At 33.4% G+C, this 15,567-nt stretch overlaps 1 protein-coding gene across 1 annotated transcript; it reads left to right on the forward strand.

The window, feature by feature from the left end:
* On the forward strand, positions 1–3,192 carry LOC115993114 (equilibrative nucleotide transporter 3-like). The gene is made up of 8 exons (XM_031117392.1): positions 1–99; positions 858–1,013; positions 1,164–1,307; positions 1,404–1,509; positions 1,862–2,037; positions 2,132–2,292; positions 2,741–2,999; positions 3,082–3,192. The coding sequence occupies exons 1-8, from the start codon at positions 10–12 to the stop codon at positions 3,190–3,192; spliced, it is 1,203 nt and encodes a 400-aa protein (XP_030973252.1). The 5' UTR covers positions 1–9.
* The last annotated feature ends 12,375 nt before the right edge of the window (positions 3,193–15,567 follow it).

Raw genomic sequence — 15,567 nt, forward strand, 5'->3', positions numbered from 1 at the left:
TTTAAAGCAATGGTGGTTTGCTGGATTCTTGGACTGGGGTGCCTTGTCTCTTGGAACAGTTTGCTGACTATAGGAGATTACTACTATAACTTGTTTCCGGTAAGCTATTCATAACTTATGTTACTTTCCATTTGCTTTTAGAGCAAAATGCAAGTCAGTAGACAGTTAATTTGTTTTGCTTTTATTAAGTGCTTATTGTCTATTTTCTGACCTAGGAATATAAAATTAGTCTAGGACCTTACTATGAATCAAATTACACTTGGCAGTTGGCAGGATAAGGTACAATTTCAAATGAGAAAATACTCCTTGATGTGGCTATGATCTGTAGAGAACCACTGTACAAATTAACCTCATTCTTAGTAGAATATGAGTAAGATTGCCTTATATGAATAAAAATCTTATGCTCCATTCTATACTCCACCAATCACAATCTGTCACATGTACTTATTTCTTTTCTTATAAAATATTCCTAGTTTAAAAAAAAAAAAAAAAAAAAAAAAGATACATAGCATACTCCACTTGTTGGAATATAAAGTGGAATACTCTTAACATGACCGAGAATTTTTGTTCATGTTATCCATATTGGATCTAAAGAAATTAATAGTATATATTCTTCAATTTTGGAAAAATTAAGGAAGAGTTAAAATTTCTTGATTATTAATTTGCAATAAGTTAGTTTCTGAGGGTTTACAATTGTTGATGCATCTTTTCAAGTTCACAAGATAGTTTAACCCTCATTGACTTCCCAGTTGATAGAATATTTTCTCCTTCAGCAGGGTTACAGAGACAATAAATGTTACAGTTGTATATCTTTTTCAAATTAGTTGGTCTGATAAAATTTTCCTCTTCCTTTGAAGCGATACCACCCTTCAAGGGTACTTACCCTTGTTTATCAACCATTTGCATTTGCAACAACAGCAGTACTAACTTACAAAGAGGCAAAGATCAATACTAGATGGTGGAACTTAATAGGATACACTCTCTTCTTTGCAAGTACATTGTCACTCCTAGTTGTAAGTAGTGCTGATACTTTGTAATATTCCCTACTCAATCTTACATTGCACCATCTGATTTGTGTACCTCATGATACTTATTTCATATCAATTCTCTGATCATTGAGTCTAACAAATTTGGTTTCATCTTTCTTTCACTTGCTGTGAAAGTTGGACTTAGCCACATCTGGGAAAGGAGGAGTTGGCCCTTATATTGGAATATGTGTAATTGTTTGTTTTATTGGAGTTGCATCTGCCAATGTTCAAGGTGGAATGGTGGGTGAATTATCTTTCATGCTCCCTGAACTCGTCCAGGTTAATTCTGCTGAGAGTTCTTTTAATGTTCTTTCTGTTTTTGTTACTTTCCTATCATCTTGTTATCCTAATACAGAATAGTACTATGTTCTGCAGTCCTTTCTTGCTGGTTGGGCTGCAGCAGGGACTCTAACTTCTGTTTTGAGGCTACTCACAAAAGCAGCATTTGAGAAATCTGATAATGGTCTTCGCAAAGGGGCTTGTATGTAAATTTTCTTTAATGTTGAAGAAAAATGTTGGTTCTGCTCATTACTTTTGTTAGTGAGTGCCATACTGAGAACAGAACATGATGTTTTATGTTCTGATTTTGTCCTATTCTATATGCTTTTCTCATATTCTATAGTGATCATAATTGCAAAGGTCAGCATGAGAATTTAGAAGATACAAAAATGGACCTTTAAGCTGTTTTTATAAACTGGACTAGTAAACAATTACCAAATGGGTTTGCATAGCACCGCTTGCAAAAATTTGACACTTCAATATCTAACTTGAGTTTAAAATGTATTATAACACTTCTATCGATGATAATTTATTTTTATTCCTTTCATTTGCAGTGTTATTCCTAGCAATCTCAACGTTCATCACGTTTCTCTGTTTTATTCTCTATGCCTCATACTTCCCTAGCTTGCCAATAGTGGTGTACTACCGCTCAAGGGTAGCTTCAGAAGGATCAAAAACAGTATCATCCGACCTTGCTGCTGCTGGAATCCAAGTGGAAGCAAACCAAGAAGTATTGCAACACTCCCTTTCATCTCATGATGCATGAAGTTCAAGGATATTATAAGCTTTCAAATCACTAACAAGCATTTAAAAAAATTTCACAGGTTGAAGGGAATGCCACACCCCAACAACGATTGAGCATTAAACAACTTTTCTTTCAGAACATTGATTATGCATTGGACCTGTTCCTGATCTATGCAATGACATTGTCAATTTTCCCTGGATTCATATTTGAAAATACAGGAGCACACCAATTGGGCTCATGGTAAGTATTCATTTACTAGAAAGTGTGACTTATTTTGTCCCAAATCCATTTTGCAAAGCATCAAGTCATGAGGCTGTAAATGAAAAGCTTCATTTCTTCATTTTGCACCTTCTCAGAACAATATCATCACATCTGTTTGCTATTTGGCAAAAATGTAGATCACAAGCTTAAATTCAATACTTATTCCCTATACTTTTAGTTGTTGTAATTAGATGACATGGATGTAATTCATTGCTATCATATTTTTGTTAGGTCCATCACAAGCAAACAATTTTTATTGCTTAAAACGAATTTTGCATGTACTTTTATACTGAAAAATTAATAGCCATACTATGTCAAGCCGATTGGAAAAACATGACTGTCTTTGCTTTGAATAAATGATGTATTGAAAATCTTATCAGGTAGTTTTTCTCCATATTACCTTATCATTTGGCTTTTGATCTTTCAGGTACCCACTTGTTCTGATCACCATGTTCAATGTCTGGGATTTCTTAGCAAGATACATTCCACTTGTGCAATGCCTGAAGATAGAATCTAGAAAGGGTCTTATGATTGCAGTTCTTTCTCGCTTCTTACTCATCCCAGCATACTACTTCACAGCAAAATATGGTGACCAAGGATGGATGATCATTCTCACATCCTTCCTGGGAATATCCAATGGTTACCTCACTGTCTGCGTCCTCACAATAGCACCTAAAGGTTACAAGGTTAGTGGATATAATTGTTCACAATATGTAGCACATTCAACATTTGTCACAGGCTCCTAATAAAAGTATTTTGGTTTTGCAGGGACCTGAGCAAAATGCCTTGGGTAATATGCTCGTGTTGTGTCTTTTAAACGGTATATTTGCAGGTGTTTCTCTTGATTGGTTGTGGCTAATAGGTCATGGCCACTTTTAAAGTGACAAGTCCATAATGCTATTATTGAAGAAATCCAGTTGCCTCATTTGATTGTAAAACTGTTCTTATAATTATAATTAGAACAAGTTGTTCTGGCTTGATGAAAGGATTGACTCACCAATCAAATCTTAGTACATTAATGGCCTTATATTATTGATTAAGCATTTTAATTCATCCATTTCTTTTACAATATTCAACAAGGATCTAGAAACTTTGAATAGGAGCTTTTTTTCTCTCCCCTGTAGGAGCGTTTCTCTCTCTTCTGAGTGTTCTCTCTCAATCCGAGACTTTCCTCCCACGAGTTCGCCTCTAGGTTTTCTTCCTAGAGCTTGACTCTCCTTCTCTCTCACCTGAGTTTCCTCTCTCAGCTGAGACCGACTGGTTTTTTCTCCTTCTCTTCATCGTCTAAGCATCTTCCTGAGATCGGTTGGGTTTTTCTTCTTTCATCAACTGGGTTTCGTTTTGCCGACTAAGTTTTTCTATCTTTTCCATCATTTGGGTTTCATTTTGCCGGTTGGGGTTTCTTCTGTGAGTTCGGTGCTCTTCTCTTCCATCACTACCATGGACCAAACAGTGGTGGAGGGTTGCTTAATCTTCAACTTACTAAGGAAGAAGAAGAGGAAATTTCAATAAAGACAAGGTGTAAGTCCGATCTGCTTGAAGAATGCTCTCTTAGTCTTTTTGGTCGCCTTTTGACTGATAGACACCAAAATCAAAGGGCGTTGAAGAACACGATGAGGGCGGTGTGGAAGATGGGTTCGGACCTTCAAATTGTGGATATGGGAAATAATATCCTGCAGTTCAAATTTGGGTCTGAGTATCAATTGAAATGGGTAGAGCAAAATGGGCCTTGGAATTTTGATAATAATCTGCTGTTGTTGTACAGATGGAGAAGAGGGCTTTCAGCTGCAAATATAAAGTTCACTCATTCTCCCTTTTGGGTTCAAATATGGGGTCTCCCCTTTGAGCTCATGTCAAAGGATGTGGGCAGAGAGCTTGGTAATAGCATTGGGAGATTCATTGAAATGGATAGGCAAGCAAGGCAGACTGAACAAGCCAAATTCATGAGAATCAGGGTTAATCTTCAGCTGAACAAACCCTTAAGGAGATGGGGTAAAGTGGCTAGTGTCGAAAGGGAAAAATGTTGGGTAAGTTTCAGGTATGAAAGACTCCCAATTTTCTGTTTTTAGTGTGGTAAATTGGGACATGATGAGAAGCATTGTTTGGACCTCCCAAACCAGCAAAACCCCAAGCAATATGGTGATTGGCTCCGGGCCCAAGGTAACACAAGACTGGGATTGGAGAGATCTAAATCAACCAGTAGTGGAGAACGTGATGAAGGTAGTGAGGATAAGATTGATGGAAATACAAATACCACAGGAAATTTCTCCGCTGGTTCAGCTTCCGTTGGAGGTGAAGGTCACTCCGGTGGTGCAGACAAAAGGAAAAATTCAAATTCAAAAGAAGGGAGTACAGGGATGCATGACGTCAGAGGGGGTGATGGTGTTCAGGATGCAACAGGTGATCCTTCTATTCAAGTGGGCCAGAGTGCTATAGGGATGTCAGGTTCACATGAGATGGGTATTTTTCCAACTTCCGGCACTCCACGTGACTTTAGAGAACTTAAGGGCTTAAAGGATGCATTCTCACTTGTGGGCCAACAAGCCCAATCAGTAAAGAAACAAATGGAAGTGTCTAGCCCAGTTAAGTTTAAGGCTGGGCTTAATGAAGGAAAAGGAAATACACCTGAGCCTACGGGAAAAGAGATAGCAAGAAAAACAAAGGCAGAGGCAAACTGGAAAAGAATTGCTAGAGAGAAAGGAAAGAAAAAAAACCCAAGTTCAGACGTCCAGCCTTTAAGCATTGGTTCAAAGAGGGCGGGGAAACTAGTTTTTGAAGAAGAAGAGATAGATGTTTCACATAAGAGGCAGTGTACAATAACAACTACAGCTCAAAATCATTTTGAAGAGGGATCGGCGGTGGCTGCAAGCCAGCACTGCCGGGAGCCATGAATCCCTTAAGTTGGAATTGCCAGGGACTTGGGAACCCCCGGTCAGTTCGAACGTTGCACGATATGGTGTGACAATGCAATCCCAAAGTAGTATTTCTTATGGAGACAAAAGCAAAAGCTCGACGAATGGAAAGAATAAAATGCAGAATTGGTCTTGCTAATGGCCTCATTGTTCCTTGCGTAGGCAGAAAAGGTGGTCTGGCTTTGCTATAGGCTAAAGAGGTAGACTTGGAGATAAAGAGTTACTCTCAGTACCATGTAGATGCAATAATTAATGACATGGAGCACAGTTTCAAATGGAGATTAACGGGCTTCTACGGCCATCCAGAAACACACCGAAGGTATGAATCCTGGCATCTTCTTGCCTTTTTAAATAATCAATTGCATCTCCCATGGTTATGCTTAGGAGACTTTAATGAGATATTATCTAACACGGAAAAATCAGGGGGTGCTCTGTGCTTGCCGCTTCAGTCTTATTTTTCTGCAGAGCTTTCAGAAGTATTTGCTTTGGAGCAAGGTGTCCTTTTTGCTCAAGAGCTTTAGCTGCCTCAGATTATTGTTGAATCTAATGCTCTGGCAGTTATTCAAGCAGTCAATGATAAAGCTACGGGGAGCATATTTGGCCACCTTATTCAGGGAATTCATCAAGTTTGTGAGTCTTTTGAATCTTTCCATTTCAAGCACTTAAGTAGAAGTTACAATTCAGTGGCCCACAAGCTCGCACAGCATGCTAGAAGAACTGGAAATTGCCAAATTTGGAAGGGCGTTGCCCCTCCCTTTGTTCTGTCTTTTCTGCAATCTGATATGCAATCTAATCTGTGTAGTTAATGTTACTCTGTCCTGCTTTGCAGGCTCTTTGTATGTTTTTTCCTGGTTGGTTTAATGAATATATTTCCACTTAAAAAAAAAAAAAAAAAAAAAAAAAAAAAAAAAAAACAAGGATCTTCTATGCTTGTCTTATGCACAACCAATCTTAAACCAACCATTACATTCACTTAATTATGAAAAATATGTGAATGTGAAAATTTAGATATTTTAGCAACAAACAATTTTAGCAAGTGGAAATTCATCCATTTCTTCTAAAATATTATTCAACAAGGATCTTCTATGCTTGTCTTTTGCACAACCAATCTTAAACCAACCATTACATCCACTTAATTACTTCATTTGTATAACTACATCTATAAATATTTAAGCCATCCATGATGTCTATTTCTTATTGATAACTATAAAATTTACAACTAGCAAGGGGAAAAAAAATCAAACATTAATTAATCCGTTATTTGGAAAATAAAAAGGTGGTCAAGAGGAGTAAGAAATAAAATAGAAATAGCTATACGGAGGACATTGAAAACTTTATAATGCAATAAAATCAACCATTACATTCACTTAATTAAATCAATATTAATCAACAATTAAATATAATAATACAAAATTTAAACTTAAAACTAATCAAACTCTAACTAGGGAAGTTATATATATATATATATATATATATGTAAAATCATAATTTTCATACACCATGACTTAAAAAAATTTAATGAATAGTTCTACCTCTTATTTAATGTCTATGTTATGCAAATCATCAACCAATAAATATATGATAATGGTAAAAAAAACGTTATAGACAAGATTATGAAAAATATGATAAAACTTTTTTTTTATTTAAAAAAAAAAAAAACTCTTTTTAAAGTCTAGGAATTAAAATAATATTTTATCTAAAAAATTATCACGCGCAATACGTAGGTATGTGACTAGTTATAATGAGGGCAAGTTGTAGAAGCTTGATGAAATTATTGACTTTGAACCCAAAAACAACAACAAACAAAGCCATATATATATTAACCTTAAAAAAAATTGGCCTTATTTATTGACTTTGAAGCCAATCTTAAAAAATTCTCCTTATATATATTGGGGTAATAAAAGTCATCTTTTTCCCATGGGTCTTATATGCTTGTCTTACACACATGACACAACCAATCTTAATCCAACTATACACAGATCATAAATATCCCAAACTATAGTCTGTAGATCCTCTTAAGGAATAAGAATGTCAATTCACATATATCTACCATCTATAGGATCACTCTGGTTGGCAACTAAAAAAAACAGTGAAAAGCCATATAAGAGGAATATATGTATGGACCTCATCTTTCTTACATGAAGCATGGAGAGAGAGTCAACCAATGCACACAAGTATGAAGTATACCACTATATATGTCTTGACTTATACACAAATGTCCATACAAAATTTAACAAAACACAATTATATCTGTATGGAAAAGGATAGAAATTGACCATCAAAACTCGTCCTTGGATATCACCCATATCATGCGGCATGAACAGAACTAACCTATTCATCAATATGCTACTCTAGAAATCTTAAAACATAAGGGAAGGAACAAAGATGAACAGAAAATTCAACCCACCCCTTTCTTCTTAGCCTGAACTGGGTTTCTTTTTTTTTTTTTCTTCTCTCTTTAATTAATGATGAAAAATAATAAAGCTGAGGATGTTAATGGTGAAATATTGACAAACTAAAGTTTTAAACGGATGGCTCAAATTGAATCTATTCTCAAAGTCAAATGTGTAAATTAATTGACAATTAATTTTGAAAGAAAAAGGGATCAATTGACAATAAACACAAACTAAGAGGGAGTAAAATACATTTTTACCTTTATATGAAAATACACTTTTTGAAATCGTCTCTTCAAATTGGGAGTCTATGTGAAATTGCATCTTTAATTAAAATGTTTTGAGAGATGATAAAGCAATCCTAATAACACTTTAGAACTCTAAACTATGTTTTTTATGACTAAATCAGTTTTAAGCTAAAACTAATAAATTAGTCCAAGTATAAGTGATTGACCAGTAGGCTTATAATTGAAAAATATGTAAAATTTGCATACTTTTGCTTAAAAATGAATCATGTCAGTAATTATAGAATTGTGTAAATTTACAAATTTATTATAATATAACTGTGTAAATTTATATTGATACTATTCATTTTATATATTTTTTTATTCTTTATTTACGTATCTTAAGAATAAAGGTAAAGAGTGAATGATAGTTTTTATAAATAAAAAAAGAGAAACAATTTAAAAAATTAATAAAATTTAATATTCAAATAAAATATAGTATGAAATAGATAATTTAGTATGTGATGTTTTAAAAATTGAATATATAAAATAAAAAAATGTAAGTTCTTATATAATAAAATAAATAAAATTGTATGCACAAATGGATGCGAATGCACTTGTGAAGCTGTCAAGTTACTCATATATGCCTTTTATATTGGTTGCACAAATTCAAATTTTCATATATATATATATATATATATATATATATTTACACCGACCTGCTTTTCTGGTAGGTAGTTATCTAACATGCTCTCTTCTGCATGTAAGAGGTAGAACAGTAGAGGGCATCTTCATATTCCTTAATTTGTCTTTAAAAAAAAAAAAAAAAAAAAAGCCTGCCTTAGTAACTGACCAAGCTTTCTCTTGACAGTTGACACTTATGTAAGTGTTAACAATATAAAGACAAAAAGGCTGAGAGAATAAACTATATATTCTGTATATATGCTATACAATAGAAAGCCTTATTTAGACACCGTATGTGTGAAGTATAAGTAATGTGAATGTACTATAAGTACAGGACATTAGTTTGCTAGACTAATGTAAATACTAACAGGAAGAATGAAGTTATACTTTCATCTTCTTGACACGTTCAAGCCATGTGTTTCTTCTTCTAGTCTTCATTTTACGCTTCTCACTTTTAAGTGTGTACATTCCATACCCTTCACGTTTTACTTAATCCAATAGTATGTACTATGTACTACATTTTGTCATTGACAGCCAGTCTTGAATCCTATCTTAATAAAAGGCAAAGACCCTTCACTCTAATTCATTCTTTTAAGTTCCAAAAACATTTCTTTTCCTAGTACACTTGATAAGCTCTCTCTCTCTCTCTCTCTCTCTCTCTCTCTCTCATGGTTCACAACATAACTGCTGTTTTGTTTCAGTCTGTATGGTTAGCTTCCTGCTTATTTTTTTGGTTGATTGTTGTGTATTTGTTCTCTCCACGTGGACACGTTGCTTTGGCGTAATTGTTGATGGTAGCCCGGCCTGTCTGTAAGTTGTTTGTGGTTGTAACTGTGTTTCCTCTTTGATGCTGTTGCTAATTTCCTAAAATCTTGCTTGATTTATCGGAAAAATAATGATAAATTTTCATTTTTCCAAGTTTGATTAGTGCAAAAGTACAGGGACTATGCATGGTTTCAATGTTTGACTCCCGTTGTCAATGACAATCTGCATGTTGGAGACATTCCTGCCTGTAATTAATGTGTTGGGAGGGGAAAATAATCTTTGGAAAAAGATATATTTTATTGTATAAAATGCTTTGACTCTATATTTATTTTAAAATATTTTCACAATTGTTATTTATTTTTGAAAAAATCAAATAAACATAAAGTCTTTCTAACTTTCTATAACTAAATAAAATATATATACATAAAGATATATATACTCCGCGATCATACTTTTATCGTTTTCTGATTTTTATAGTGGAGTATTCATGGCTAATGATAACAATGAGGCTCCAATAAGACTTGAGGTTTGTGCTTAATCTTTGTTACATTGATTGATTCAAAAGAGAGTTGAATTTCTTTAGAATATTATAAATTTCAAACTATGTGAAATATAATATTTTTCAAAATTTCTGTTAAAAGGATGGAAAATTTAAAGCAATGGTGGTTTGCTGGATTCTTGGACTGGGGTGCCTTGTCTCTTGGAACCATAGTTTTAAAAACCGGACCGGATCGGTCGGTCCGACCGGTTCAACCAGGAACCGGTCATCAATCCGGTCCGATTATGTTAAAAAACCGAAATTAACATAAAAACCGCGAAACAGTAAAAATAGGCCGGTTCAACCGAAAATCGGCACGGTTAAACCAGTTACTGACCGGTTATTTTTTTTTGTCCTTTCCCAACCTAAAACGACGTAGTTTTGTTGTTTTAGCCTAAAACAACAAAACTACGTCATTTTAGGCTGGAGTCCTAACCCTAAAGACTAACCTAAGAATCTGAATCTCACTCTCATTTTGTCATTTTCACTATCTCTGCCTTGCCCTCTCCGCCGCACCCAAGCTCAACTCATTGAACTCGCCGCTCACAGCCTCTTCCTCGCCAATCACAGCCTCTATGCCTCGCCGCTCACAGCTCGCCCTTTCCGCCTCACTGCCTCGCCGCTCACCCTCTCCGCCTCACTGCCTCTATACCTCGCCTCACACTCTGCCTCGCCTTATCTGCCTCGCCCTCTCCGCCTCACTCTCTCTGCCTCTGTACCTCACCGCCCACACTCTCTACCCTTTGCCTCGCCCTCTCCGCCTCACTCAAGCTCACACTCTCTTCCTCTCTGCCTCGCCCTCTCCGCCTCAAACATTTTTCTTCCTCTCCGCCTCACTCAAGCTCACACTCTCATCCTCACGGGTTTGAAGTACTGGGTTTTTTTTTTTTTTTTTTCTTTTTGGGTTTTTTCCTTCTCATCCTCACGGGTTCTCAGTCTTGCGACTCTCGCCCTCGCCCTCTAAAGTGCTCTGCTCTCTGCTTCTCGGCTTCATCAGGTAACATTCTTTTCTTTTGATTTTGATTACTTGATTTTGATTTTGATAATTTTCTTTTCTCTGTTCTGTTTTTTTTTTTTTTTTCCATTTCTCTCGGCTTCATCTCAAGTTCTACATTTTTTGTGGTTGGGGTTGGATGGTAACTTGGGTGGATTTGAAGCAAAGCAGGGAGAATGATAAGCCAAGTCACCATTTTGTATAAATTGTTGAGTCTGTTGAATAGAATATGAATGTGTATCTGTTGAATAGAACAAAATAGAATAGAATGTGAATGATAAGCCAAGTCACCATTTTGTATAAATTGTTAACTGTTTTTCCCTGTAATTGCCTAATTGGAGGAGGATTTTTTGATGGGCTTTCAATGACTTGTTGATAAATGTTGTAAATCAGTAAATGTGTGGCAATGAACTCCTTTGTGATGAGCTAGTCATAAGCTTAATTATGTTTTTAGTATATTTAAAAATTATTAATTATTTATATAATTTAAATAAATATTAATTAAATTATTTATGACATCACCGGTTCGACCATCGGTCGGACCCCGATCCGACCATAAAACCGGTAATTTGCTCATTTTTCGGTTCTTTCACCGTACCGGTTTTTAAAACCATGCTTGGAACAGTTTGCTAACTGTAGGAGATTACTACTTACTGCTATAGCCTGTTTCCGGTAAGTTATTCATAACTTATGTTACTTCCATTTGCAAGTCTGTAGACAGTTACGGCATGTTTGTTAATTGTTTTTTTCTCCTATTATCAGTTTTCAGATACAGTTTTCTATTTTTCAGATTTTGACTAGAAAACTTATTGTTTGGCAACCTAAAATTAATTGAAAATAAAAATTATTCTTAATTCTCATTTTGCAAAGAAAATTTAAAATACGCGAAGGACTGTTTTCAATTTATAGATACTAATCGCAGACCCACACAATGCTTAGGAAAATTTAATATGATAATTTTTTATTGGATAATTATTGAATTAATATATTAGATTGTATATTTTAAAAAATTCAATATGTGTTATTTGAAATTATGTTTTAAATTAGAAGTTTTTTGTAGTGTAACAAAATATATTTTGTAATCAGATATTACATATAGTGAGATATGTATTAAAACACAATTCAATAAAAAAAAAAAAAAAAAATTAATCGATAGTGTAAGAACTACTAGACCAAGTTGTAACTATGTATACTTTGTTTATTACTATATAGATGTATGCACTTCAACTTTTATATGTATATTTTTTTCCAAAACATAGATTCACGTCTCTTTGTTACTCACAATTGAAACTAAGTGAAAAGTAAATAAAAATAACTATGCAATAGATCATTATCAATAAATCATATATCATAAAGTGGAAATATAAAATAAAATAAAATGCAAAAAGAATAAGTTCCTTAAGTATCTATACATAAAAACATTAATAGCACAATGATGCTCTAGAGTAAATTATATTTTATCTTATTCTCTTTTTGGCATTTTCAGTAAAGATGATAAACTAAGGAAAGTAAAAACTTACCAAGAAAGTTCAAATGAACTAAAAAATTGATGGTGAAGATGCTAATTATTTGTAATAAAATGACCAAAATAAAAATAACAAATAAATTTAAGAAAAACACATAAGATTTCTAAAAGAAATTTTACCAAACACATGAGATGCAACAATACAAAATTACTACACTGAAATTTTTTTGACTTTTTTGATACTCTACAAATAAAACAACTTTATTCACTTTTTGTCGTAGTATAGACTATAAAGCGATTACAATGTTTATTATAATCTCCCCCCTTAGAGGTTATTTTATAAGTACTTTGATTGAAATCAAAATATGCTTTTTATTTTTATTTTTTTTCCCAAAGGCAAGTCAGCCTACCAAATAATCCAAATGATTATCATAAAGACCTACTACCATAGAGCAATTTTTGGTAAATGTCTACTATATCAAACATTTGATGATATTTTAGGCTTAGATATCATGGATCCAGCTTCTCAACATAAACTGAATGTTTCTCCACAATAAGTCTAATCAGGGGATTCTCCACAACATCACGAACCTAAGTCTTGTAACAGCGAACCGGTATCTTTTCATTGCTTTTAACAACTACAACCTCGAGTTTGCGAGTTAAAAGCTCATTTGCCACAACCAATTGCATCTTGTACTTTTTAAGAGTCATTTCAGCCTTCTCCAAAAGTATTTGTATATTTGTCTCTAGCTATTTAGTCAAGCAGAGGAAAAATTCAGTCTCATTTCATTAAAAAATAAAAAAATAAAATAAAAAATTAAGGAACTTATAGCAAAAGGCTTTCGATACAAAATTCCAGAAGAATGGAGACTAATAGGCCTTCCACTTTCTACCAGAGATGGGGGATTATGAAAAACCGTACATCCTTTGCCTACCCTGTTATCTTTCTCAAATTCACATTACCAAGCATATAAAGCTAAAAACATTGTGAATACATTTCTATTCAGTGGAAGTCCATTGGTAGGCACATTGAAATTCGTAGCCATGTATATTTTGTTTTGATATAAACTCAAATTTCTATTTTTTTTTTTTAACTACATATTAACTCAAACCAAAATTCAATCAAAGCTATAATAGTGATTTGTGATGGGAAATTTTAAAAATACAACACAAAAAAATTAAATAAAAAAACCATCAATCTAAATTAGAGTAATAAGAAAGAACAAAAATCAAGCAATAAAGAGAGAGAGAGTACTCAGTTTTTGTGTGGAAAAAATATTGATTGAATGGAATAAGTGATATCAAATTTATACAAAATAAAATGGGAAGAAGAAAATATAGTCAAAAATATAAGAAAGAGGAAATGATAATGGAAGTTAATTCAATGGTAAAGTAAAGAGTGGTAGGGAGATAAAGAGGCAAAAAGTGAGAGGAAAGGTTGGAGGAAGAGAATAAGAGTTTTTTTTTTTTTTTTTAAAGAATAGGAAGATGAAAAGTTTAAATATTCAATTTTAACAATTACTTGAAATTAGAAGGAAGAAAACGAAAAGTTGAAATCAATTTGGATAGCTGAATACAGTTTAACATTTGCATCTAATGAATAGTAACGTTTATAACGAATAGTCAAACATGTACATATATCCACTAAAAAGATAATGAATTATTCAATTTTAACAATTACTTGAAATTAAAAAGAAGAAAATGAAAAGTTGAAATCACTTTTGGGTAGCTAAATAATCAAATATTTGCATTCAAAACAAATGAATAGTAACTTGTCGAATAGTAATGGAGTGCATTAATAAGTTTATCCATGAACTATATTTAATTATTTTATATAAAATAAAATAGAAAAATCATAAAGGTTTTTTTTTTTTTTTAAGTATAACGTGGCTAATAAGGTGACTCAACAGGAGTATAATAATATTAAATTTTATGTATCGGCTTTTAGATTTATATATAGATGAAACATGCACTTGTTTAATGAATCCACCACATTTAATGAGATAGTGTCAGAGTTCAACTCCCAATAACAACAAAGTTCAGCATTTTTTTTTTTTTCTCTTTTCTCTCACACAAGATTATGTCCTTCTCTCTCACACACATTCTTTTGGCTCAATATGACAAGGATGTAGACAACTGTCTCACCTGGGTAGAAGAGGCTCCAAGCTTTATTCTTCTTGCTTTTTCTGTGGATATATCTCATTAGTTGATTAATAAAAATATAAAATTGACAGTGTTCCATTGTTCCCATAAAAAAATTATTAAAAAAAAAAATCATAATATCTTGGTGAGGACTCCATGCATGTACAATGCTGGCTATATATATATATATTGCAAATATTTTTTAATAGCAAAATTGGGTATCACCCATATCAATATGGCCAAAAGATTTGTACAATGCCCACCGAGAATTAAGTATAAACTATATACCATATAGCTTCTTTTTAAATATTTAATCCCTCTACCTGCTATATCTCATATTTGAATAATAATTTCCTTTTGCCTTTTGTGTAAAGTATATAATCTTGTTAAGCACAATCTAAATAGAAGCACACTCTAGTCCGAGTATGTTCAAGGTGAAAATCATATTCCATGACCCAAAAAAAGTACTAGGTCATTTTAGTGCTATTTTATTATAATATTTAATTGATTGGAAAGTTGATTTGAAACAAGACTATGGGTTATGAACCATTAATTATTTTAAATAATATAACTTGGGAGACTAGAAATTCTAAATACTAAAAATTATCTTTAAGACAACACGGGAGTGTGGCTTGATGGTAGGAGTCCTTCTCTTAACATTCAAAGAGGAACAGTACGAGGAATAGATCCAGGAAAGCCCTATAGTACTGCACGTAATATTATCCATTACCGTTACATGGCACGAGATCGATGAGCCCACACTAAAGACCCTTTTTTTTTTTTTTTATTCAGCCAAAAAGAAAGTACTTTTTCAAATCTAAATCCTCTAAAAAATTTACAAACCAACCCGATTATGGTCTAATTTGTAATAATTTATCAGGTAGGTGTAAGTTGTAATTATCTGTTGAGAAATGGGTTTAAAAGAGTTGAATAAAAATCTAAATTATTTTTATCAGGCTTTACAAAATAATTTAAACTCAACGACCCAACCCAATTGGTGTTTAGAGTTATCACGTTGGGTTGGCTTTTCAGCCTACCTTTACTTTATAATGCTATCATGGGTTGGCTTGCTTTTCAGTCATGAGAGCTGTGACAACTTGTAATAACAAGATAGAGAAATGCAACAAAAGTTTACCA

The sequence above is a fragment of the Quercus lobata genome, chromosome 5 (assembly GCF_001633185.2).
Source record: "Quercus lobata isolate SW786 chromosome 5, ValleyOak3.0 Primary Assembly, whole genome shotgun sequence".
Classification (NCBI taxonomy): Eukaryota; Viridiplantae; Streptophyta; class Magnoliopsida; order Fagales; family Fagaceae; genus Quercus; species Quercus lobata.